The sequence below is a fragment of the Macaca nemestrina genome, chromosome 8 (genome assembly GCF_043159975.1).
Source record: "Macaca nemestrina isolate mMacNem1 chromosome 8, mMacNem.hap1, whole genome shotgun sequence".
Taxonomy (NCBI): domain Eukaryota; kingdom Metazoa; phylum Chordata; class Mammalia; order Primates; family Cercopithecidae; genus Macaca; species Macaca nemestrina.
Genome location: NC_092132.1, coordinates 94,005,840 through 94,033,520, shown reverse-complemented (window position 1 = coordinate 94,033,520; position 27,681 = coordinate 94,005,840). Strand labels below are relative to the sequence as shown.

At 38.5% G+C, this 27,681-nt stretch overlaps 1 protein-coding gene across 9 annotated transcripts in view; it reads right to left on the bottom strand.

The window, feature by feature from the left end:
* Positions 1 to 27,681, bottom strand: part of LOC105495658 (peroxidasin like) — a 507,670-nt gene that overhangs the window by 66,404 nt on the left and 413,585 nt on the right. For 2 of the 9 annotated variants that reach the window (XR_011607033.1, XM_071068254.1), the window contains exon 19: positions 135 to 250. The exons of the other annotated variants lie outside the window; for them this stretch is intronic. Coding sequence is in view for 1 of the 2 variants with exons in the window: in XM_071068254.1 (XP_070924355.1) it covers positions 135 to 250 (116 nt within the window). In the remaining variant the exon portion in view is untranslated. The remainder of the gene's footprint in view (positions 1 to 134; positions 251 to 27,681) is intronic. 9 annotated transcript variants of the gene reach the window in all.

Here is a 27,681-nt window from a genome sequence, read left to right as displayed (position 1 = left end):
CTCCTCCCCCAGGAGCTTGGTACAAGTGCTGGAAATCTGGCCACTGGGCCAAGGAATGCCTGCGGCCCCGGATTCCTCCGAAGCCATGTCCCATCTATGTGGGACCCCACTGAAAATTGGACTGTTCAACTCACCTGGCAGCCACTCCCAGAGCCCCTGGAACTCTGGCCCAAGGCTCTCTGACTGACTCCCTCCCAGATCTTCTCGGCTTAGCAGCTGAAGACTGACACTGCCCGATCGCCTCGGAAACCTACAGGACCAACACAGACGCTTTGGGTAACTCTTACAGTGGAGGGTAAGTCTGTCCCCTTCTTAATCAATATGGAGGCTACCCACTCCACATTACCTTCTTTTCAAGGGCCTGTTTCCCTTGCCTCCATAACCATTGTGGGTATTGACGGCCAGGCTGCTAAACCTCTTAAAACTCTCCCACTCTGGTGCCAATTTGGACAACATTCTTTTATGCACTCCTTTTTAGTTATCCCCACCTGCCCAGTTCCCTGTTTTGATCGATACATTTTAACTAAATTATCTGCTTCCCTGACTATTGCTGGACTACAGCCACATCTCATTGCCACCCTTCTTCCCAACCCAAAGCCTCCTTCTCATCTTCCTCTCATATCCTCCCACCTTAATCCAAAAGTATATAGGATACCTCTACTCCCTCCTTGGTGACAAATGATGCATCACTTACCATCCCATTAAAATCTAATCACACTTACCACGCTCAATGCCGATATCCCATCCCACAGCATGCTTTAAAAGGATTAAAGCCTGCTATCACTGGCCTGTTACAGCCTGGCCTTTTAAAGCCTATAAACTCTCCTTACAATTCCCCCATTTTACCTGTCCAAGAACCAGACAAGCCTTACAGATTAGTTCAGGATCTGCACCTTATCAACAAAATTGTCTTGCCTATCCACCCCGTGATGCCAAAGCCATGTACTCTCCTATCCTCAATACCTCCCTCCACAACCCCTCCATAACCCATTATTCTATTCTGGATCTCAAACCTGCTTTCTTCACTATTCCTTTGTACTCTTCATCCCAGCCTCTCTTTGTTTTCACTTGGACTGACCCTGACACCCATCAGGCTCAGCAAATTACCTGGGCTGTACTGCCACAAGGCTTCGTGGACAGCCCCCATTACTTCAGTCAAGTTGAAATTTCTTCCTTGTCCATTACCTATCTCGACATAATTCTTCATGAAAACACGTGCTCTCCCTGCTGATCGTGTCTGACTAATCTCCCAAACCCCAACCCCTTCTACAAAACAATAACTCCTTTCCTTCCTGGACATGGTAGGATACTTTCGCCTTCAGAACCTGGTTTTGCTATCCTAACAAAACCATTATATAAACTCACAAAAGCAAACCTAGCTGACCCCATAGATCCTAAATCCTTTTTCCACTCCTCTTTCTGTTCCTTAAAAACAGCCCTAGAAGCTGCCCCCACACTAGCTCTCCCTAACTCATCCCAACCCTTTTCATTACACACAGCCAAAGTGCAGGGCTATGCCGTTCGAGTTCTTACGCAAGAGCCAGGACCATGCCCTGTAGCCTTTCTGTCCAAGCAACTTGACCTTACTGTTTTAGCCTAGCCCTCATGTCTGTGTGTGGTGGCTGCTGCTGCCCTAATACTTTTAGAGGTCCTCAAAATCACAAACTATGCTCAACTCACTCTCTACAGTTCTCATAACTTCCAAAATCTATTTTCTTCCTCACACCTGACACATATACTTTCTGCTTCCTGGCTCCTTCAGCTGTACTCACCCTTTGTTGAGTCTCTCACAGTTACCATTGTTCCTGGCCCGGACATCAATCCAGCCTCCCACATTATTCCAGATACCACACCTGACCCCCATGACTGTATCTCTCTGATACACCTGACATTCACTCCATTTCCCCATGTTTCCTTCTTTCCTGTTCCTCACCCTGATCACACTTGCTTTATTGATGGCAGTTCCACCAGGCCTAATCACCACTCACCAGTAAAGGCAGGCTATGCTATAGTATCTTCCACATCTATCATCGAGGCTACTGCTCTGCCCCACTCCACTACCTCTCAGCAAGCCGAACTCGTTGCCTTAAGTTGAGCCTTCACTCTTGCAAAGGGACTCTACATCAATATTTATACTGACTCTAAATATGTCTTCCATATCCTGCACCACTATGCTGTTATATAGGCAGAAAGAAGTTTCCTTACTATGCAAGGGTCCTTCATCATTAATGCCTCTTTAATAAAAACTCTACTCAAGGTTGCTTTACTTCCAAAGGAAGCTGGAGTCATTCACTGCAAAGAGCCATCAAAAGGCATCAGATCTCATTGCTCAGGGCAATGCTTATGCTGATAAGGTAGCTAAAAAGCAGTTAGCATTCCAACTTCTGCCCTCATGACCAGTTTTTCTCCTTATCGGTCACTCCCACCTACTCTTCCACTGAGACTTCCACCTATCAATCTCTTCCCACACAAGGCAAATGGTTCTTTGGCCAAGGAAAATATCTCCTTCCAGCCTTATAGGCCCATTCTATTCTGTCGTCATTTCATAACCTCTTCCATGTAGGTTGCAAGCCACTAGTCTGCCTCTTAGAACCTCTCATTTCCTTTCCATCGTGGAAATTTATCCTCAAAAAAATCACTTCTTAGTGTTCCATCTGCTATTCTACTACTCCTCAAGAATTTCTCAGGTCCCCTCCCTTCCCTACACATCAAACTCGGGGATTTGCCCCCACCTAGGACTGGCAAATTGACTTTACTCATGTGCCTTGAGTTAGGAAACTAAAATACCTCTTGATCTGGGTAGACACTTTCACTGGGTGGGTAGAGGCCTTTCCCACAGGGTCTGAGAAGGAAATTTCTTCCGTTCTGTCAGACATAATTCCTTAGTTTGGCCTTCCCACCTCTATGCAGTCTGATAGCAGATCAGCCTTTATTAGTCAAATCACCCAAGCAGATTTTCAGGCTCTTGATATTCAGTGAAACCTTTATATCCCTTACCATCCTCAATCTTCAGGAAAGGTAGAACAGACTAATGGTCTTTACCTCACCAAGCTCAGCCACCAACTTAAAAAGGACTGGACAATACTTTTACCACTTGCCCTCCTTGGAATTCAGGCCTATCCTCAGAATGCTACAGGGTACAGCCCGTTTGAGCTCCTATATGGACAGTCCTTTTTATTAGGCCCCAGTCTCATTCCAGACACCAGACCAACTTGGACTGTGCCCCAAAAAACTTGTCATCCCTACTCTCTTCTGTCTAGTCATACTTCTATTCACCGTTCTCAACTCCTCATAAATGCCCGGCTCTTGTTTACACTGCCAGTTTACACTGTTTCTCCAAGCCTTCACAGCTGATATCTCCTGGTGCTATCCCCAAACCGCCACTCTTAACTCCCTCTTAAAGTAAATAAATAATCTTTGCTGGCAGGGCTATGCTGAACCTCCTTAGGCACTCTCTAATTAGAAGTCCTGGGTCCTCCCAATTCTTAGTCCTTTAATACCTGTTTCTCTCCTTCTCTTATTCCGTTTAGCTTTTCAATTCATACAAAACTGTATCCAGGCCATCACCAATAATTCTATATGACAAATGTTTCCTCTAACAACCCCACAATATCACCCCTTACCACAAAATCTTCCTTCAGCTTAATCTCTCCCACTCTAGGTTCCCACGCTGCCCCTAATCCCTCTCAAAGCAGCCCTGAGAAACATCGCCCATTCTCTCTCCATATCACCCCGAAAAATTTTCACCACCCCAACACTTTACCACTATTTAGTTTTATTTTTCTTATTAATATAAGAAGACAGGAATGTCAGGCCTCTGAGCCCAAGCTAAGCCATCACATCTCTTGTGACCTGCATGTATACATCCAGATGGCCTGAAGCAACTGAAGATCCACAAAATAAGTGAAAATAGCCTTAACTGATGACATTCCACCATTGTGATTTGTTTCTGCCCCACCCTAACTGATCACTGTACTTTGTAATCTCCCCCACCCTTAAGAAGGTTCTTTGTAATTCTTCCCACCCTTGAGAATGTACTTTGTGGGATCCATCCCCTGCCCGCAAAACCTTGCTCCTAACTCCACCACCTATCCCAAAACCTATAAGAAGTAATGATAATCCCACCACACTGGCTGCCTCCTTTTTCGGACTCAGCCCACCTACACAGAGGTGAAACAAACACCCTTGTTGCTCACACAAAGCCTGTTTGGTGGTCTCTTCACACGGACACACATGAGACACAAACTTCCAGGGAACGTGGAGTTCCAGTGGCAGCTCTGAGAACTTGTTATTTTCAGACTTGCCATTGAAATTCATGCCATTTTCTGTCTCTCACTAATTCTGAAGGTATGAGTCATGTGTTATTTTGTGTTCTCTCTGTTGATCTTACAGATTCGGAGAAGGCTGTGGTGAGAGATTTAGAAGTAAGGGACAATTATTTTCCTAGGTCTAACCTGAAAAAATGTCTTTTTCAAAATTTGTGGTAATCTGAGGGGTGTGAAATGATGTTTCATTATGATTCTGGATTTTCCTAATGAATTATACAATTGAATATCTTCTACATGTTGATTGAAAATTTAGTTTTTTCTTATATGAAATGTGTATTTATACCTTTTACCCTTTTTTAAATTTTTTTTTTTTTTTTTTTTTGCTTACTGTTAATTCTCTACATATTCTGAATGTTAATACTGTGATCTATGTCTAAATGTATTCTTTGTATTTGTGGTGGATTATGTTGGATTCTCATGAAAATATTTTCTTAATCTTAAGGTCATTTTATCAATTTTTATATCAATTTTATAATTTTTTGTACCTTACTGAAAATTTCTTTCTTTCCCCAATGCCATAGAGATAGTCTCTTTTATTTTTTGTGAAGTTAAAATTCTGCCTCTCAGATTTAAGTCCCCAATCTATCTGGAATTGATTTTCATATAAGATATGAGATCAGAATGCATACTCATTTTTAATCCAAGGGTAGCCAGTTGGTACCACACCACTTACTGAATATGTTCTCACTTCTCACTGATGTTTCTTGCAGCTCTTTCGACTTCCATATATGAGCTGTTTTTCTTGTGGCTCTCTATTCTATTCTACTGTCCTAATTACTGAAAGCTTTATAGCAGTGAACTTGGTTTCCCTGCTTGGGCCACATTGAAAGAAGAAGAATTGTCTTGGGCCACACATAAAATACACTAACACTAAGAATAGCTGATGAACTAAAAAAAAAAAAAAAATCGCAAAAATAAATCTCATAATGTTTTAAGAAAGTCTATGATCTGTGTTGGGCCACACTGAAAGCCATCCTGGGCTGCATGCCTCCCACAAGCCGCAAGTTGGAAAAGTTTGTTTTATAAAAGAGTTGCTAACTGGAACATCACGCCACCCTACTATGTTCCTCTTGGCCGTCAGCTTTACCAATTTAATTTTAAAATCAGCTGTTGATGCCACAAAGAAGCATTCTTCATTGGCATTACAATAAATATATCATTTGGGGGAAGCACTGACATATCACTATTACTGAATCTTTCTACACCTAACATTTAATTAATGCTTACAATAGAATTTTGAGATGTTCTTTATTTAGTTAGGATGTTCCATTTTTCCTAGGATACTAAGAGCCTTTCTTAAATTCTAGAGAAATGTTGCATTTTACATGGATTGTTTTTTCTGCCAGTACTGAAATGATCACTTTTTACTTTTTATTCAGCTTATGACCTAAATTATATGAACACTTTAAAAATCTTGGACCAATTATATTACTGAAACGAGCCTATTATGGTCATTTTATATATATGTATGTATATATGGCACTCAACTTAAGTTTTCAATGCTTTGTTTATAATTTTTATACATATTTATATGAGATGCTGTCTTGTAAATTTCCTTGCCTCGTACTGTTATTATTTATTTTAACATCAAAATGTTACTGGCCTGAGAAAGTAAGTTAGTGTTCCTTCTGTTGCATTCCCTAAATGATTCCATGGGCCTTTGGAACCACCCAAATTACATTTATAAGTGGAACACTAGGCTTGATTTTGTATAGCAGTTTTAGGTTCCCAGCAATACTGAGTGAAAGATACAGAGATTTATCATACACCCCTGCATTACTTCTTTAAAATAAGTAAAAAAAAAAAAAAAAAAAAAAGGATATACTGATCTCTGAATGGCTATAATTAAATTATTGCAGAATATGAGAAATAATAGTAATGGATTTCAGAAAGTTACATAGGGTCAGATTTATGTCTATGAACTGTAAGAGTCCAGAAAAAAAATAGTACTTAGAGGTTTTAGAAGTTAGAACATTGAACTTTCCCAGAGAGTATAATCCTGGCTTTGTTAATTTCAGTTCTTCATCATTGATCTGTTTCTCATCTCTTAAATAATGCAGCTAAGTGTCAACTATTCCTGTCCTTATTGTTCTATATTACTTTACCATGGCTCACCACAGCAGGTCCAAGAAATGCTGAGAGTCTTTGTGCCTATCCTATATAAGTAACTTATTAATCCTGTATAGCCTATGTTTGGAAAAATAAATCCTCTCCACTTTCCTTAAAGGGAAATCCGAGATCCATAAGCTCTCAAAACATTTCTTATTAATTCATCTGCATTACTCTGGAGAATATCAATTCTATTTTTAAAAATTTTTTCAACTATAGACATTGTAGCTCTTCTTTTGTGGTTATAATTGGTCAGTAAGATTATAAAGCAGCTTCTGTGTTAATAGCTTTGGTATGTCATTTCACTCATCAACTTTCACCCCCAAACCTAATGTTAAATGTTTGTTCCATAACTTAAAATGATAATCCATTATAAGGCAGCATGGTTTTATGACTGCAAAAGAGATTTGTAATCTGACATGGCATCTAAGGGACACTGTCCCTGAAGGTGAGAATGACAATACACACCAAATCCCTTTCTGTTGTATACAGCAGCAAATACAAAGGGCGCTGGTACTTTTGGCCAGAATTCCCCTAAATGCAGACAGCATGAGAGAGTACTGCCCAAAGCAAGGCTGCAAACTGCCATCATAAAATCTCCTGGCTTTGGTAATGTACCATCTAACTGTGTTTAAATTTACCTTCTAACCTTTTCCATGACTGCAAAACAAAAACACACATGGAATAATAAGAGTAAACAGTCTAGCTATGTTTAAAACAAAAGTGTGCTTTTGTCGGTACTTTGATATACAGAGAGTTGAAAGAAGATTTGCAGACCTTGAAATGAGCTATTTCATGCCATAAAGACCACAGTGTCAATTCATATCTAATTTCATAATAACAGTTTGACTTAAAGTAGGCTTTAGAAGGAAGGATAATAATAATAACTTTCAATCAACTAGATCATTCACAGAGACACAAGGGCAGAGGTCCTGTATGGAATTTTTTCAGGGTTATACATGCTCACCTGATTCAGAGAGTGAAAGACAGATAGTGCAGCAATGTATGGTTTTAATGAAACAAATAAAAATCCTTCCCCAAAACACAAAGCAAAGGTTCTTTGTGATCAAGTGCCCTTGTGGAAAAGCTTTCTGAGAGACATCTGGATTTTCAGAGCAAATATGATCATTTAGTAGCTTTTAGAGAAAAAATATATTTGAAACATGTCCTTTGGCAAAAAAAGGCAAAATGCCCTTGTGTACTCTCACACAGAATGAAATTTCCTCTGCCTCAGGAAGATTGCATCCATTTAAGGGAAGTAAATGACATTTTACATCAGAGAAATTAAAACAATGAAAACATCCTATCCCACTAGCATGATTAGTCAGATCAGACACATGGTACAAAATAATCTTATGGTTACCAGCACTGAAATAAAGGTGAATGACAAAAAAAAAAAAAAAATTCTTATGGTTATTTTGAGTCACTAACAACACCAGACAGAAAAATTGTTTCTTTACCTGGAAGAAAATTTTCCGAGAATACTTTTTATTAAAAACTATCTTGGGCCTCTAGATATTTTCTCAAAAATCTTAAGGACACCACGTTTTTGTAAAAATAAATTTTCCTACAATTAAAAATGTATGCATTTTAGTAAACTATATATAAAGCTCTATGTTAACAAACATCTCTGTAACAGAAATAGCACAGAAAAGTAAACAAATGGGAAAAATGATTCAAGTGATTTTTACTTTTAAACAAGTATATAATACTATTCATTTATGGGAGGAGGAACTTTTCTTTCTACTACTACTTTAAAGGAGGAAAATAACCTAAGCTATTTATACAAGATTTTACATAGAACTAAAATATAATAGTCATCAAATTTTCAAAAGCAGAATACAGAATATAGAACTCCGTAATTATATCTAATAATAAAAATAATAATTTAAACTTTGTTCCATGATTAGAAGAAAAAGGAAAGAAGGGCTATAAATATAAGAAGAAAATTAAGAAATAGAATAAAATCAATGAAGGCAGAGACATCAAGAACAAGACAGAGATAAGTCCAGGCAGTCATTGAGACTGAGCTAGACTTCCACATAAGAAAAGAGACAGGTCCATATCCAATAAAAATTCACATGTATTGAACAGTAGCATATTTGAACACTACTTACATCATGATAGCTATTAACAATTAAATCATTTTTAACTCCAATGGGTAAATTTGCTTTTCACTGTCACCTCAGGATGAAATACAAGTAAGTTTTTTAAAAGCTATTTTATTAAATTCTACCTACATACAGTAACCCTTTGAAATCCTGGGCCTGAGACATGTTCTCCTTTTATTTAAACGGTTGACTAAATAAACATCAAGTATTAAGGACACACAGTGTCCAGGTGAGACTACCCACATCATAACCACAGAAGCAGAAAAATAGCTAAAAAGGAAAAAAAAAAAAAAAAAAAACACTTTTCACTGTGTAAGACAACGTCATTAAATGTTACGTTTACACACTACATAAGATTAGTTAGCATACATTCTGGGTAAGTAATCTACAGTAATAAATCATGCTTTTAACTCCTGATTGAGAAGTTAAAGATTAACTTGCCATTTAATCCACATATTCTTAAGGGTTCCCTGAGTTTTCTAGCCACCAGTCTAGACTGAAAAAGGACTAATTAACAGCCCCTAATTTAAACAGCATAGACCAGTCAGAAGGCATAAACAGATATTTAAAACATAAACTACATTTTTATACCACGTGATATAGTTTGGCTGTGTCCCTGCCCAAATCTCATCTTGAATTGTAGCTCCCATAATTCCCATGTGCTGCGGGAGGGATCTGATGGGAGATAACTGAATCGTAGGGTGGTTTCCCCCATACTGTTCCCCTGTTACTGAATAAGTCTCATAAGAGCTAATGGTTTTATAAGGGGTTTCTCCTTTCACTTGGGTCTCATTCTCTCTTGCCTGCCACCATGTAAGACATGCCTTTCACCTTCCACCATGATTGTGAGCCCTGCCAGCCAAGTGGAACTATAAGTCTATTAAACCTCTTTTTCTTTATAAATTACCCAGTCTCCGGTATATATTTATCAGTGGCATGAAAATGGACTAATAGACCATGGTATTGATAAAAAGCAGATAATGAATAAAAGAATAGCTATTCATTGGTGGAATTCAAGACACTTAACAGAAATGTTGGGTGATTTATTCTTTTTTTTTTTTTTTTTTTTTTTGACATCAGAGTCTTGCACTGTCACCCAGGCTGGAGTGCAGTGGCATGATCTCAGCTCACCACAACCTCTGCCTTCCAGCTTCAAGCAATTCTTCTGCCTCAGCCTCCGGAGTAGCTGAGACTACAGGTGCATGCCACCACACCTGGCTAATTTTTGTATTTTTAGTAGAATTGGGGTTTCACCATATTGGCCAGGCTGGTCTCGAACTCCTGACCTTGTGATCTGTCCTCCTCGGCCTCCCAAAGTGCTGGGATTACAGGCGTGAGCCACTGCGCCCAGTGGGGTTATTTATTCTAAGCTCAAAAATCACACCCCTATGTCATGATACTGGTAGTAGTAAGATAGATGACTGATAGAAAAAGAGATAATGATAGATATACAGAGATGACAGAGAATTAGAAACAAGTGACAGATGACTGATAAAGATAAGAGCTAGAGATAATATAGATAGATAAGAGATAAAGAGAAATTATAGAAATAGATAATAGATATATAAGTACGTAAGTGGATAAATAAATGATAGATGGAAACTTCATCTCTACTAAAAATACAAAAATTAACTGGGTGCCGTGGCACGCACCTGTAGTCCCAGCTACTAGGGAGGCTGAGGCAGAAGAATTGTTTGAACCCAGGAGGCGGGAGGTTGCAGTGAGCCAAGATCGTACCACTGCACTCCAGCCTGAGTGACAGATGACAGAGCAAGACTCCATCTCAAAAGGAAAAAAAAAAAAAAAAAAAGAAAGAGTCTTTTCTACATACCAGCCAAGTGACAAGCATTTTATTTCTATTATTCTATTTAATCAACTATATACACTTGATTTATAAATTTCATGTATGTCCTCAAAATTGCCAAACTATTTTGGCTTGACGCTCTGACTTTTTTCCAATCTTATGAAATCCATTACAATGTGAGAGCTTCTCCACTCAAATCTGATTTCCCACTGTTCTATTCTTTCACAATCAGAGATGAACTAAGCTTTTCCTTCATTCAGCAAAGGAAGCCTATAGTCAGGACCTCCTCAACTATCCACCACAAACCATGCCACTGCACAGATCTCATAATTGCCCCCCACTCTTACAATTCTCCCTTTTAGATAACATTCTAAACTGATGAAAATTATGCAGTTATAAAAATGAGCAGGCTTCATTTTCTTTCTCCAGCTCATCAGTCCCAATAGGGCCTATTGCATTGAAATTTAAAACCAATGTTAAGTATGGTAATAGAGCCATCTTTGTTTCCAGGTGGGCATTCTCCAGGGAGGGGCCATAAGGACGTCTCACTTTGTATGCCAGGTCCCAGCAAATAGAGTAACTGCTGGCTGTCATGAGAGCCATGTCTAGAAGAAGTCAGAGATTGCCTCTGTGTTCGGTAGAAAAAAATCCTGTGAGAGTTTAGCAGGGCTTGTCACAGATGCAGGAGGAGAGACAGGTCACACAATTGCTAGTTTTTTGCCTTTTCTAAGCCAGTGAGTGCTTCATCATTCACTACAGTATCAGCTGTGTACCTTTTATTAAGCAAATAGGTGGAATAAAGTAGATACAATAAATATTTATGAATTAATGTAATTACTAATTGAATAAATACACGGATATTACAGTAAAAAGAGATGTTTCTATTTCAAAACCGCTAAAAATGTTTTTGTTGTTGTTATTTTCACCTTAAATATGTTTTCAAGTTTTATCAAATGTCATTTTGGCATACTCTGAGATGACTGAATAGGTTTTATAACTGTATATTCTAATAGAATGCCCTATATTGATACTAACTCAGTTTTATATGCTGGACTTATATTAATTATTCCTTCTTAATCATGTTGGACTATTCTTAAACTATTGATGATTTGACTGACAAGCATTTTTTTCTAAATGTTATTACCTAAAAAAAATGACTTTAGGGTTAACATTACAGATCCTTTCTTAAGGTTTATACCAGAGCCATGCTAATTTCAGATAATAAATCAAATAGGTTATCATCTTTCTATATATTCCATAATACTGCATAATGTGTTCTTTAAAATTTGAAATGTTTTGTCTAGTTAGAACTCAGAAACTATTAAAAGCAATTTTTCAATTATTTCAAATTAATGTAGGCTCTGTCTTGATATTGGTTTTCTTATTATTCTAAGACCAAATGGAAAATTATTCAATTACTATGATTTTCAAGCTATCTTTATAAAAACACAAATAGTAATTTTTTAGAAATCTGTTTTTTTATGTTTTTGTAACTTAACTTTCAGTTTGGGAATATATTAATCAGTCTTTTTTTTTCAACTTTTTACTTTATTAACTTTTGCTTTTGTATTTATTCTTTCCAACTTGAGTTAGGCACTTAACATAAGTGAAAAATATCTGCTATGCTCATCCTGTGAGATTTTTGGTTGTTGATTACCATAACCTCACCTATCTAGACTGATACAGGTTTTCAAATACATACATTCTACTTCCTATGTGAGATGTTCTGCAGATGAGTACATTGGTACTGGTTCTGTTCATTAAATGTGAGGACTCAAGTCCTTCTTCAATTTTATAACTCTTCTATTGCTAACCCTTCAAACTGGGTCTCTCTCTCATTCCTGTTTTCTACCTCTTGGAACTTCTATAAATATTTTATGTTTTCAATCTTTTGTCTCTATCTCTAAATCTCTTATTATTTATTCTTCTCATCTATCTGTACTACACGCTGAGTGAATTCTTCAGATTTATCTTCCAGTTCACCATTTTTTTATTCAGCTATTTCTGGTATGCTGTTTCACTATCTATTGAAATCTTAATTTCAATTATATATATCATGTCTTGAAATTCAGTTTTTCAAATACCTGTATTTTTACCTTTTCCTTTTAACATGGTTTCTATTCATTCTCTTAGTTATGTTAAATGCACATACTTTAAAGTCTCTCCTATTGTTTTAATCTCCCTAAGTTCCATTTTTATTTTGTTTTGTTTTGTTGCTTTTCATTTATTCTCATTACTATCTTGCAGCTATGTATTTGCTGAAATGAATTTTAACTTGCATGTGTGAGAAGGAGAGAACTTCTTGGGAGTTTGGTTTGTCATTCCCGTGACTGTCTGTATGCACTGGGTCATAAAAGAATGCCTAGAGAGTGATTTCACATGTGCTTGTGCCAGGATTTCAGCGGTTTCATGTGCCCTGGGCTGTTTTTCATGTTAATTTATCTTCTTGTCTTTCCAGCACCATGGTGTTTGAGTAAATTCAGATTCTTTTCCTGTGTAACACAGGCTGGCATTAGAATTTCAAAAATTTTCCTGTTTTATTTTAGCCTCAGTCCCTGATGTTTACTCGAGAAACCATATTGCTGCTTCCTCTTTCCTGATGAGAAAGGACTTTCTAGTTCCCTTCATCCTGGCAGAGATGAGGCAGGATTTCAGGCTTTCTGCAGAGAACTCTGTTTCAGGACTCTGATTGGGTGGATTCCATATCTCCTTACCCTGAATGGGTACTAAAACCTAAACTTCTGATAACTAGGACCAATGTCTATGACTGATAATCCCGGGCCAAGACAGCACATTCATTCCTGATTTCTCTCTGGCTTTTAAGTTTCCTTGTCCTTTCTGATATATAAGAATTGCCCTTTTTTTTTTTTTTTTTGAGCTTGTTTATCTTTAAAGCCATTCTTTATAGTTTTACTTTTTGTTCAATGGTTCTATGTATTTTTTAGCAAAAAAGAAGATTATTTTACCGATTTGATTGTTTGCCAAGAAATTCTCAACCTGCCAGTGAAAAGAGGCTATTCTTCAAATGCCTTATAAAACACATCATTCTCTGTTTAAAGTAGCTTTTATATCACATTTCCCCATAATGGAATAGGCAAGAAAAACAAAGAAGAGTTTTTAATATTATATATAGCACAAATATTTACATGTTTTAATTCATTTTCAAATATTTTCAGGTAACTAAAAGTAGAAAATAAACTAATGACTTCATTGGCTATAGAAGTCACGCCCCCCACCGAAAAAAAAAAAAAATTCTATTCTAGCTAAAAAATGTTACGAAGTAACATTAATTGTTAATGAGAAAATTAGGGTATAGGCAAAATTATCCAAATGTTGCATAGAACATCTGGCATTATGCAAAATGAAAGTAAATATTGACTTAATTCAGTCTTTAAAAACATTCTAAACTGATTCAAACTAGTTTTTGTCTGCCTTAGGCTCATAAGTATTTGCAAAGGAGAATATTTTAGAGCCATTTAAAAGCATTCAGTAAGTTTCCTGTGGCAACCAATGAATAATATGCCCAGGGAAGTGGAAACTCAGATGGATCATGCAATTTGCCCAAGATCACAAAGTTAATTACTAGGAACTCAGAAAAGCACCAAGGTAGTATTTTCAGCACATTTTCCGAAATTCCCTGCCCTCTCCATATTAATTCTGGATGAAAGAAGTACAAATATTAATTCACAGATATCTTTATTACAATTTATAAAGGCTTTAAAATATTTTCTGTACATTCTATAAATTTGCATGATAACAGTTATTGCTCTCTTCACACAAAAACATAAAGCACATTGGTGGCTTTCCCCAATTCCAGCCAAGAAGTGAAGATGTGGATTCAGGTTCTCTGAGGATCTCTATTTGTTTAATGAGGTGACAAGTCGACCTCACTAAATGGCACAAAGCACAGATTTCCAACAGCAACAGTGGCGCCATTTCTATTGTGAGGTTAGGAGAGATTGATTGGCATAAAAATTAATAACAAATTTCCTCAATTTTAATGTAAAGAGAAGACTAGAGAGTATACAAATGGGAGTATTCTCTCTCTTTTTTTTTGAGACGGAGTCTCGCTCTGTCGCCCAGGCTGGAGAGCAGTGGTGCAAACTCGGCTCACTGCAAGCTGCACCTCCCGGGTTCACGCCATTCTCCTGTCTCAGTCTTCCAAGTAACTGGGACTACAGGCACCCGCCACCACGCCCGGCTAATTTTTTGTATTTTTACTAGAAACGGGGTTTCGCCGTGCTAGCCAGGATGGTCTGGATCTCCTGATCTCGTGATCCACCCGCCTCCGCCTCCCAAAGTGCTGGGATTACAGGCGTGAGCCACCGCGCCCGGCAGAGAGTATTCTCACTTGCAGCCATTTGAAAATATATTTCCTGAGCAAAAGAAAACACTGAGTTACACATCACTGACTATGAATTTTACTTAATTTAAAGCCAGTCTCCTGTGTTTTCATTCTGAAGTATACATTTTATGTGAATGTCATGCTGCTCTGAAAGGAAAAGGAAAGAATTGCTACCTACAGAAAGACAGGTTTCCACCTTACTTAAAGAATGTTTTTTCTTTAATTTTCCTGAATTTTAATTTCCTAAATTTCCATAATTGGAGACCAGTGCAGATTCACTTACACATGGCAATCAGATGTGTGCATAGAGTTAGCATCCAGGCACTCTGCTAAGTGCTTGACATGCTTTAAATTATTTCATCTTCTCAGTAAACTGATGAGATATATACAGTGATTATCCTCATTTTAGGGATGAGAAGTATGAGCCTATGAAGAAGTACAAAAGGCTCCACAGTGAGAAGGAAATGAAGAGAGCACATATAGCACTATGGTCTGACATCAGAGCCTTTATGCCTGTATTGCTAAGTGCTGGATTATGCTGTTTCTCAGTCTCCTTCTGTGCTAAAGTTGAAGCAAAACAGAAAATAAAAACAAACATTGGCAGTTGCATAATAGCAGTGCACCACCCTTCAAAGATATGCATGGCCTAATCTTTGGAACCTGTGAATATGTCACCTTACATGGCAAAAGAGATTTTGCAGATGTGATTCACCAAAGGATATCAAGAGGGAAAGACCATTGTGCATTAACTGGGTGGGCCCAGTGTAATCACAAGAGTTCTTAAAAGTGGAAAAAGGAATAGGAGAGTGAAAAGAAGGGGCCACAGCGAAGGAGTGTGGGCAGCCTCTAGAAGCGGGAAAGATGGGGAAACAGATCATCCCAAGAAGCCTCCTGAAAGGGCACAGACCTGATTTTAGCCCAGCAAGACAAATTTCCGACTCCTGGCATCTGAACTATAAGGCAATAAATCTGTCTTTTTTTAAGGCATCTAGTTTATGGTAATTCATTATAGCAGTCACAGGAAATAATATAGTGGCTAAAAGCATCAACTTTGGAATCATATAGATTCAGATTAAAACCCGCATTGTCCACTTGACAACTCCATGTCCTTTGGAAAGTTAACACCATGAGATAATGAAAGTGTTAATGGAAAGTGTGAATGTGCCCAGGGCATATACAGAAGAGATCCACCTCAAACTATTCTATTCATGTTGGAGCACGAATAATTATTTTAAAAAATAGCACTTCATGTAATAAATTGTCTTACAAAATGAGAGGTGATGTATGTCACAAAACACTCCTTTTTGTGCAACATATGCTGACCAAATATGAAGAAATATTATTACTATTAGATTAAACCTACCCCATCCATAAAGCCTAAGAGGTTAATAAGAAAAATATGGCTTCCATTTGGGGACTTTTTTGATACGACTGTCTCATATTGAGATGAGAAAACTATAACTCTGAAGAGAAACAGAATCATTCCCAAATCCTGAGATATATTGGAAAAACTCATCAAAGAATATCCTTCTTCAATTGTGCTTTGATTCTGCAACAGTAGGCGTAGGCAAACTGTTCTTAAAGGGTGACTAGTATACCTTTGGACTTTTCAAGCCATACAGTCTTTGTTGCAACTATTCAACTCTGCCAGGTAGTGGGACATAGAGAATGTTAAGTAAATGTGTCTGGCTATGTAACAAACTATTCACAAGAACAACAGCCAGCCTGCAGGCTGTGGTTTGCCAAACTCTGTGTTAAAGTGGCATCTTGACCTGAAGGTTGTTCACTCTAACTCTGAAGTTTTAGCACTCACAGTGCCGTTTTTTATTCTCAAAAGTGCCCTGGGGTACATAGCCCTGGTCCTACGGCCACATAGGACTAGAAGTCTCTGCTCTGCCCAGGATCCCACAAAGGCACTTGATTGTGTATCTATTCATCTTGGAAGACCTCAAGTGTAGACAGGGACTGTCCTAGACATATGGCACAATGGTCATCCCTTGTTTGCCTCACATTTCACAAAGATGAGCACAGTCAACAACCCCATGAGATACAACCTGCTCAAACGAAGGGAAAGGGTGTGTCATGGGTCTGTATTTGCTGAGTAACTACCCAGAGGCAGAGTTCACAGGAAGCAAGTGAAGATGACTCTATAGAGCCCTAACCACAAGGGCCGCTCCCGAGACCCTAGAGAGGGCCTGCAGGATGTTCACGCAGTCACAATGTGCATAAAGTGTGTGTGCATATAAGCGTCAGGCCTCCTTGACTTTGTAGACACTATTTCAGATGCTGGGTGAACACACTCAACAAAAGAACTCTCAGAAGACTGGGATGGGGCTCAACAAATTCAGAACTATCACCTGCTCACTCACCCTCCAGAGATCATCAATGCAGGTATGGTGTTCATTTCACCTGTGCTGTCTCTCCCTCAACTTCTGTTTAAAACAGTGACTTAATAAATGTCTGTGAAATGTAGATATCAGTGCATTCAATGCAGGAAGAAAGGTAAGTCATTGTAAAAGAAAATATTTTTAAAAACTGATTTACTGAGTTGAAGAGATTGGAAAAAAGGGAATTAAAATTATGAGACCAAAGAAACAACCAAGATTTTCTAAGTACACATTGAATTGAAAAATAAAGGGTGAAACTGTGAAAGAGAGGATCTAGAAAGATTAAAAGACGATATAATTTGGTTTCAAAGAGGATACGAAATGTCACAGAGGAACGGAAAAAGCAGTAGAAAAGAGGACATTGAGAAGAGATATATAGAAAAACAGGAAATAAATGGCTATGTTCCTTCTTGCTTGCTTGCTTTTGTTTTGGCTGAGAATAAAAGAGCTTTCCAAAACTTTAAAAAATCTATTATTGCCTAATGAGACCCATACTTAACTCCAATTTACTCTCAGGGCAGTTAGCCCACCACCCCCGACTCTGCCAGCAGAATGCCACTGAGTAATGGGACTGTCACAGGACAATTCCACAGCTCCCCACTGCTCCTTTCTTGTTTTTCGAAGGGAAGATTATCTAAGACTATAGCTAATTTATGGCTATCTACGCCTCTCTTGCTACAGGTACTGACACTAATGGATCTTAGCTGCACTTGGCTGAGAAATAAATGGGTTCTATAGATCAGCAATAAACACAGCTACAGCAGGGAATGCAGCTTCAGCAGACCACCTATGCCTGCGAGAAGAAAGGGATGGACTAGACAGGGAATGGGAATTTGACTGCAGGATTCATGTGCGTATGATGTGTGATTGGGATGATGGCTAATCTGAGTTTTTTCTCTTTCCATACGCCAAAGCCAGATGCCTGGTTGCAAGCCTCTGGCTGCAGGCACCATGTATGCTGCTGGATGGGGTAGTGCAGCACAGGGACCTGGGAAGACCCACTGTCCCCGGAGGCCTTCCCAAGGGGAGTGCAGAGCACCTGTGGCTCCACATGACTCAGCAATGACTGTGGCCTGAGAGTTCCTGGTTGCACAGAAACATCAATCTGGGATTGAAAAATAAACAGGCCAGGTGTGGTGGCTCAGGCCTGTAATTCCAGCACTTTGGGAGGCCGAGGCAGGTGGATCACCTGAGTTCGGGAGTTTGAGACCAGCCTGACCAACATGGAGGAACCCCGTCTCTACTAAAAATATAAAAATTAGCTGGCATGGTGGTGCACGCCTGTACTCCCAGATACTTGGGAGGTTGAGGCAGGAGAACCGCTTGAACGTGGGAGGCGGAGGTTGAGGTGAGCCGAGATTGCACAATTGCATTCCAGCCTGGGCAAAAAGAATGAAACTCCATCTCAAAAATAATGGTAATAATAATAATAAACAAATAAACCATGCATACTGTAGTCCAGATATTCTTTCCAATCAGCCCTGCTGTAAGATCTTGTGTTGGAAGCAATTTTCAAGCTTTTCCTCACAGAAGGAAAAAAAGGACTTACTCATATTTTCAGCCTCTAAACAGTCACTTTGCACTTGAAACCTGCAAACTTATTTGCTATACTTTATTTTTGAATATTTTGATCGCTGTCTCTGCCATCGCCACTCAACTGTGGTCTTCACACAATTGTTGTATATGAACCTATATATATTAGGCCTGATACAAAACCAAAATATGTTATTAAGGGTTTTGACAGATACACAAAAAGTTGAACACATTTTAGTTTACTACTGTTCTTAAAGTGACTATCAACTGGGGACCATTCTTGTACAGCAAGTCCTTATGAAATAAAATATAAGCATGCCTGCTAACAATTCCAATTTTTTAGTTCCTTAGCTAGACATGGGTTTTGAATCAGTTCTAATGTTTATATTCATGTTACAATTACGACCAAATTATACTATTACTTTTAAAGATTTTGGAACTGTTGTTTAAATTTCTGGTTTGCTATTTAGATATGTTAAAAATGCAAATTGTTTACATAGTTCAAATCCCTAATCTAAGGCCACAGGAAATATAACGCCTCAAAAACAAAAAACTAAACCAACAAAACTTATGCGCTCCATTAATCCTTCTGCTTGTTTAACAAATACTAAGAATCAGGCATTGTTACACACTTAAGGAGATAAGCCACACTCCTCCAGAATGTTCACATTTTAATATGGAGGTTGCGTATATAAATAGTTGCAATGTACTATAAGCATTTTAATATTAATAGGTGCAAAGTTCTGTGATATTACCAATGAAAAAATAGCTCTGCAGGGGTAACAATATTAGGTGCCATACAAAGGAAGAAATGCATTGCAGGAGGATGTAAAGAGAGCTGCTGTGAACATTCAGGTGTAAGTAGGGAGAGGCCTAAAATACATAGTTAATTACGGTAAAAATTTTTCATTTGAACAATTGCTCAGGAGCTAAAATTTTAGGGGAAAAATACAATTTAGAATGAATGTAAACTTGTTTCTGGCTATGGTGTGATGGAAAGGAGACTAGTTTTCCCATCATAAACAATCACAATCTCAGACTGAGGAGCCTGAGAAGAGGGAAACTCATGACAATGGCCTCAGTTTCCGTCTAGGAGAAACTTCCCACACACTGTACAGAGCACTAGAATCCCAGCACAGCAAGGTGCAGCTGCACTCAAGAGGCTGCCATCCCAGTTCCAGAAAGCTGAAGCAGCTGGGAACAGGTGGCGGGGCCTGCAGTGGGGAGGGGGCAGACATTTACCTTGGGGCCCCTCACAGCCCTGGGGATGGCTGGCTGACACCTGAGCAACAGGAACTGCATGAGGTGTACACAGGGCAACTGCTGCAGAAGGTTGAATCAGAACACGGTGATGGCTGTAACACCTCAGTAACACCCAGAGAGCAGTCAGACAGCAGTTTGCCAAGTCTCCGAGTCTTAACAGAATAACTTCTATCCTTATAAGGATAAATTCTACTCAACAGAGCTGAAAACCAAGCCCTGCCAAGATTAGCATGGCCCACAGCATTTGGAAGTTCAGCCATCCCACGTCAGCGAAGCTTAGGAGACATTCATGGAGTTTCTACATTTTCACCCAAATGAAGCATAAAACCTATGCAAATACAAGACAGAATCACAGTAATTGATATGCACTTAGAAATTACAAGACAGAGAAAGAAGCAAAATTGGAATTCACACTTAGGAAAGTAATGAACCCCTGAATGATGGCTGTAATGTTTAATTTATCAGAAAAGGACATTAAAGCCACTATTATACATGTATTTAACAAATTAAAGAAGGTATGCTCTTATTGAATTAACATTTAAACAAATATAAAAAGAAAATTAAAAATCATAAAAAAGGTAAATTCTAGAACTAGTGCAATAATCAAAATGAAAATTTCAGTTGATATATGTAAAAGGAGATTGAAGATGACAGTAGAAAGTCTGTGAACTAGCAGGAAAAATCAATAGAATATTTCCAACCAAAAGAACAGACGGGAGAAAAAAATTAAGCAAATATAAAGTCTTCTACACTGCCAGTGGGAGGGAATAATATTACAACCGCTTTGGGTAACAATTTGGCAGTTTCTTATAAAGTTAAACACAGAGTTACGAAGTGACCTAGAAATTATACTGTTAGGTTTTTATTCAAGAGAAATGGAATCATAGGCCCACAAAAAGACTTGCATATGAGCGTTCATCGCAGAGTTATTCAGAAGCGATAAAAACGGGAAACAGCCCAAATGGCCACTTCAAATAGAAAATTAAACAAATATTTGTATATTCATACAAACAATACCACTCACAATGAACAAAACATATGATCTACAGGTGCACTTCACAATATATGTGAACTTCAAAAAATCCCAAGCAAAATAATCTTAAAACAATACGTACGGTATGATTCAATTTATGTAAAGTTCTAGAAGAGACAAAATGAACATACAGTGAGAAAATTCCAATATGTGTTTGCTGGGAAGGGTCTGGGTGAGAAGACAGACTGCAAAGACCATGAGCTATGCTTCCGGAATGATGACAATGCTCTTTGTCTTCACTGGGGTAATGATTACAGAGGTATGAATATTGTTCAAAGGCATCAAATTGTACACTTAAAAGGTGTGCATTGTACCACATGCCACTTTTGATACATGATGTTAATTGAAAATTTTAGTTTAGTTTAGACAGATTTTGGTGATTTAAAGACAAAATGCATTAAATTGCATTCAGATATATACTCTGTTGGTAACATAGAATTTAGATGTGAAATAAAGCATAAAGATTTCTATAAAGTATTTGCTATGATTTCATACAGTATATAATGAGGAACAACTGAATATCTTCATTTCTGTAAGTGTTAAATTTTGGTAACATAATGGTAAAGATTTCTTCAGCTGAATTTTTATAATTGTAAAATAATCTATCATAGTACTACACAATTTTCAAAGGCAGGAATAAAAAGTAGATTCTCAAAGTGAAGAAGTTATACACAGATTGTGAGTATCCCTTATCCAGCTTGGGATCAGCAATGTTTCAGATTTGGAATCTTTTTGGATTTGGGAATATTTGCACATACATAATGAGATATCATGGGAATGGAATCCAACTCTAAACACCAAATTCATTTATGTTTCACATACACCTTATAAGATATATTGCAGCTGAAGGGGGTAGTGAAAGTCTTTTTTCCCTCGGGGATGCTTTTGTGCACCTCTTTTAACTGAAACTGGTCATATGAGTTCGGGATGGAATTTTCCACTTGTGGCATCATGACAGTATTCAAACATTTTTGCTTTTTGATTTTTGAGCATTTGAGGAATTTTGAATTTTTGGATTAGTGATGCTCAACCTGTATATATTTATAACTTCTAAAACACAATTACTAAGACACACCACTGTCTACACAACTGATGTTAAATTAATGTCATACTTTAAGGCGTTAAATTATTTTGCATTCTGTTTTTGCTAGACAAACAGAACTGCATGCCTTCTAAGAAATGGACCTTTGGGGATAACTGACTGACAATCTTATTTTTAATTGGCCTCTTGTCACTTTTTATTTGCTCAGGCATGTGTGTCTTCTGTGTTGTAGGGATATAGTGTTGACAGAATGAGTTTTGATTGGTTAAGTGTGTGCATTTTTAACTTTTTGAAATTGGGGTTAAGGTCATGTAAGAATCAAACGTGATGTTCTCTGTTGTAACTTCTCATTCTTTTGTATAAAAGATTATACAAAAGATTATAATCATAGTTCATTGATGCCACTTAATAGTTGATGAAAAAATAAATTGGTAAGAATAAGCGTAAAAATCTAGTTTTCACCTAAGAACATTTCTCTTGTCAAAGGTGTTCAAGCAAAGAATAATTTTCCAATCAAAGGCCCTTGGAAAATTAAAATGAATCTCACCCAAGCAAGTCCCACTTTCCCTAATGAAATATCTAGAGAGCAGCTGCTTTGTGCTAGGCCCTGGGCTGAGCTCCAGGGATTCAAAGATAAATTAGACAATGTATCTGCTACCAAGCAGTACATACTCTTGGAACCTGTCATTCAATTAATATGTTCTCTAGAAAAGCAGAAATACTGTGCAATGAAAATGACCAGGGATGGCAAGGCTCTAAAACTGGCATTTAGAGTCAAACAACAAAATTTGGTATAATTGTATAATATAATATCCTTATAAAAGTATTGCTTAGAAAAAAATGTGATACTTAAGACTCTTGTGCTAGCTATATCATAAAAGACTATAAACATGTGAGTAGGAGAGAGCCATCATCAGTGCACCATATGCATAAATTAGGAGATAGGAGAGCTGAGGGAGAAAGGAAGAAAACGCTGAACAGAAAGAAGCAGAGACTAGAGATGAAGACAAGATGCTGGTCCTCCAGAGGTTTAAGCAGCTCAGGACTCTCCTGTGATGTAAAGAACAAAGTCACTGACTCCAAAAGGGATAGGAGAAAAGGACTGGTCCTTGACTAAGAGTTCATGGTAGTCGCAAATCTGGGGGCTGCTTTTTGGCCAAGGGAGCAGCCATTTGAAGGCATGTGGGAGAGAAGCACCCTTTTCCTGTGTCTGAGATGCCAGCAAGGAAGGGATACTACATCAGTGAAGGAATAGAGGGCACCCAGGAATCTGTGAGTCCTCTGAAAATACACACAGAATGTGGGGTCTATTTTTCTATCTTTGCTGTATCTTCCTGCAAAAGAAGTTTCATAGATTCTACTAGATTTGTGAGATGGTCTTATGTAAAATGGTCAACAATCACTGTTTTATGGCAATTAAAGTTGCTCCTGGGCCTACTAAATACTCAGGAAAGGTGAGGGGGTAGCGCCGATGCAAGGTCTTTTAAGGCTGGCATGAATGTAAAAGTTGATAAATAGTTAGCAGAGGAATGACAGCTGAACATGCAGAAGAAGGAAAAGTCAAGCCCACGGGAAAGGGGCGACCTTTCCTGGCACAGGAAGACAAAGACAGACAATGCAAGTTTTTGGGAAGGAATCATGCGATTTCACCTCCTGAAACCCAGAAGTGGAAAGAGGGAAGAAATTAAATTTTTTTTTGTTAATTTGTCTGTTTATTTTTAATATTATCAAGTGAAGCTATCATAACATAGGTACATATACAGAATATAAGTTACTTAATTGGTGAAATATGATCTATTTTTTTAAAGAGCTGAGGCAGGGCTGGGTGTGGTAGCTCACATCTGTAATCCCAGTACTTTGGGAGGCTGAGGCAAGCGGATCACATGTGGTTAGGAGTTCGAGGTCGACCTGGCTAACATGGCGAGACCCAGTCTCTACTAAATATACAAAATTAACCAGGCGTAGTGGCACACGCCTGTAATCCCAGCTACTCGGGAGGCTGAGGCAGGAGAATCACTTGAATCTTGGAGGTGGAGGTTACAGCAAACCGAGATCGCACCGCTGCACTCCTGCCTAGATGACAGAGCAAGACTCCGTCTCAAAAAAAAAAAAAAAAAAAAAAAAAAAAAAAGCCGAGGCAGTTACACATTTTTGTGATTATGAGTGACAAATGAAGTTATACTTACTCAAAACCAAAAGTAACCATATCCACAAAAAATCACACACAGTATTATGTTTTCAAAAGAAGATTAAAAAATAGCTTTAAAAACGGTCTCTCTGGGAACTTACGTTCACAATTCAGTGGATAACTGATCTTCACCTTCTGCTCATTACATGTTTTAGGAAGAATAAAAAGACACAGTGTGATTCTTGAGAGCAAGAATACTCTTATAAAAAGAAAATAATTCATTTTCATATGATCCCGGAATAAAACAAGCTCTTTAAAAAATAAAACACTTTCGACCAAGAAAACAAAATGAAAAAAAGATTTCCTGAGCTCTTGGTACTGAAGGAGGCAGGATGTTTGTACATGTCACAAATCCTACTGGCAAATGCTGCGGTCTGTGGATCTCAGAGCAGTGAACTCAGAGGAGTAGATGCCGAGGAACCCCACCCAGCCCCTGCCTGCCTCTCCCGGAACTCCTCTGCTGTCCTCTCCTCTAGAGGGCAGTGTTCCATGTACAATTCCACTTAGAAAAAAGTGTGTCAGTTTCGCTGGTGCGTCTTAATGTTATGGGGATGAGATGAGTCCAATGCTAATTCTAGGATTAGACTCCTTGGTGCAGCAAGACCCATGGCGTTTCATGTCTCACACATATCACAGGGGCCCTGGTGCCAGTCTTGACCCTACTTCTCATGTATCTCAAATGTCCTTCTTGGCACTCACAGCCAAGTCTTTCAGAGACAGCTGCCATCTGCTTTAGGATTGGGTTTCCACACTGTTATGATCTAAATGTATCTCCCCCAGATTCAAATGTGGAAACTTCATCTCCGATGTAATGGTATTGACAAGTGGGGTCTTAGGAGATCAGGTCATGAGGGTGGAACCCTCATGAAAATTATTAATGAATTATAAAAGAGGCTTCACATTTGCTCCTTTTGTCTTCCCTCCACTCAGCCACGTGAAGATACAGGGCTCGAGGCACATCTTAGAGGCAGAGACAAGGGGCCCCACCCAGTGGATTGAAGTGATTTAAAAACAAAGTCCTAAAACCACACTTGTGAATTGATACAAAAAGGAAAAGAAGTAATAGGGTAAAGAAATACTACGTTATCTTCAGCATTCCTGAGAAATTGCAATCTACAGATTTGAGGACTAACACTGTAAAAAAATTCCAATTTATTTATTTTGCACTCATAGTTGAATGAGTGTATGTTTCATATTTTACAAATTTGCCGTGAATGGAAGGGGAAAGTCAGGCATCTGTAACAGCCTAAGCGAAAAGCATCTGGCTTCTGCTGACTTCTGGCAACCCACCCATGCCAGTCAGCAATGCTCTCCTCCTCCTGCTGATGCCAAGCACCAGGATGCACAGAGCTCCACTAGTTCAAACATTCTCCCAGGCAAGGATAACGACTCAACATTTAGGCTGCATAGACTCTTGGGGCTAATATCCCATATACATGAAAGGAACAAATAGAAAGGTCACTGAGTGAATGCTCAATGCAGTCTCCCCAGCTGCTGTCCGTTTGAAAGGGCACTCATACTTCACATCGGCCACTGCAAGGATGGACAGTGGCCCGCAGTGGAGGCTAATACAGCTAACATTAGAACCACATGATTTAGGAGGAATTTGGGACAGGAAATTTGTAAGAAGAAACATTCTGGGTATTCTAATTTGTGGTGAATTTACAAGTTAGCTGCCAATTGAGAAGTGGGACTCAGATTGCACAAAACATCATACTCCTAGCTTTTTCTAATCCAGATAATCTACCCACAGGAAACATTTAAAATTCTGATAGGATTGCATACATGGCCACAAGCCTATCTGTGCCATCTTTGAGCTTCTCCTGGATGACTCTGGTAGCTGTGGGATTCCTGGCTGCTATGCTAGCCTCTCCTCCTTACAATACACCTTCCAGATGTCTGCCAGTTACTGTGTCAGGGAAGAGTCTCTCTTCAGGTCACTCTCCTGCTTTAGAGTTAAATACGGAGTGAAGATCAGATTCCCTTGCAAGGAGCACAGCCTCTTTAAAACCTGTCCCCTATTACCTTTTTGTTCTCTCCTCCTGACACTCAACCCCACGCCTTCCTGCTTTCAGTCCCTCACCCCAGATGCTACCTGCTGTTCCCCATCATCTAGCCTCTTACACTGAAACTTCTAAGACCAGATCAAATGGCATCTCTTATCAGTGGCTTGCTGTGAGCCTTCCATTTCTCACCGCTGTGTGCTCACAGCATTTAATCACGACTTTTACCAAGCCCTTTCCACACTGATCACGGCAGCTCCCTGGCTCCCCCCACATGCTGTCAGGCTTTCCCTGTGTGGATGCTGTTTCAGTCATCTTGGCTCCCACGCCTACCACAGGGCTGGATCTGAGCAGATGTGCAATATCATAATGCCCCTGACAATTGAAATTATCATGTTATAATAAAACATCTACAGCTAACATTTATTGATTGCCTATGATGCAGGAGGAATGGGGCCAAGTATCTGATGCATTTTATGTAATTTAATCTTTAAACAATTCTGAGAAGAAGGTGCTACTTTCTCATTTTATAGGTATCCTGAGATTGAAAACTGTTTACTTTTCACAGGCTCTCGGTACTGTTGGGTGGTAGAACAGAGATTTAAACCAGGTCTTCGTGAATCCAAATCATTGTCCTTTCCAAAAGAAATGTGCAAATTCAATCTGCAGGGTGCTTTGATTTCTTTTAAATACATTACACATTTTCACAGTTTGATATTCCACATATGTGACAAATTCTATTGGCATAGAAGTATTTATAGCCTTGGTTTTGCAAAGAAAGGCCTAATCTTGGCAATTGGCTACAGAACTTATAATTTAAAACTTCTTTGAAAGATTTCACATAAAAATACCTTAAAATATTAATAAATATTAGTCTCCTATATTTAACCTACTGCAGACAAAAGTTCTTTATGAAACTTTTAAAAATATATATATATTTTTAAAGGAGGAAGGTTGGTGAGCATGAGAAACAGTTGAATCTCATTCCTGGAAATGTATACTTGTAGTTTTAATGAAACTTCAAATCCTGTATGTAGAAAAAGTAACAGTAATACTTTAATGAAAGACATTAAAGGTGCAGTGAAAAAGCTCCAACTTAAATTCCGACCATGAATTAGAACTATCACAAAAAATAATTTGTTTTTATTGTCACTACTTTTCTCTCCCTAAGAAGGCCTATGTGATGGGCCAGTTTATTTTATGAATTTATATCAGAATGTATGGTCTCATATCAACAAAAGGGGCTTGCTTGGATTACCACAGAACATAAATGGGCTAGATATGCTTGCCTTGCCTCTCCTAACTGAAATGCAAGTTAATAGGAGGTAGCAATATTTGCATTTCCAAGGAGGTGGGTAGAAAAAGGAACAGAAAGGGGGACTTCAGTTTCTGGTGAATCCTTCCTTTAATATTAAACCTCTCCAACAACAAGTACTAAAAGCTCTGCAACACCCCCAGGGAACCAAATTCCAGCCACACAAAGTGACCTTTAACACTTTTACCTCTCCTAGGAAATGTTTAAATCCAAGCAACAT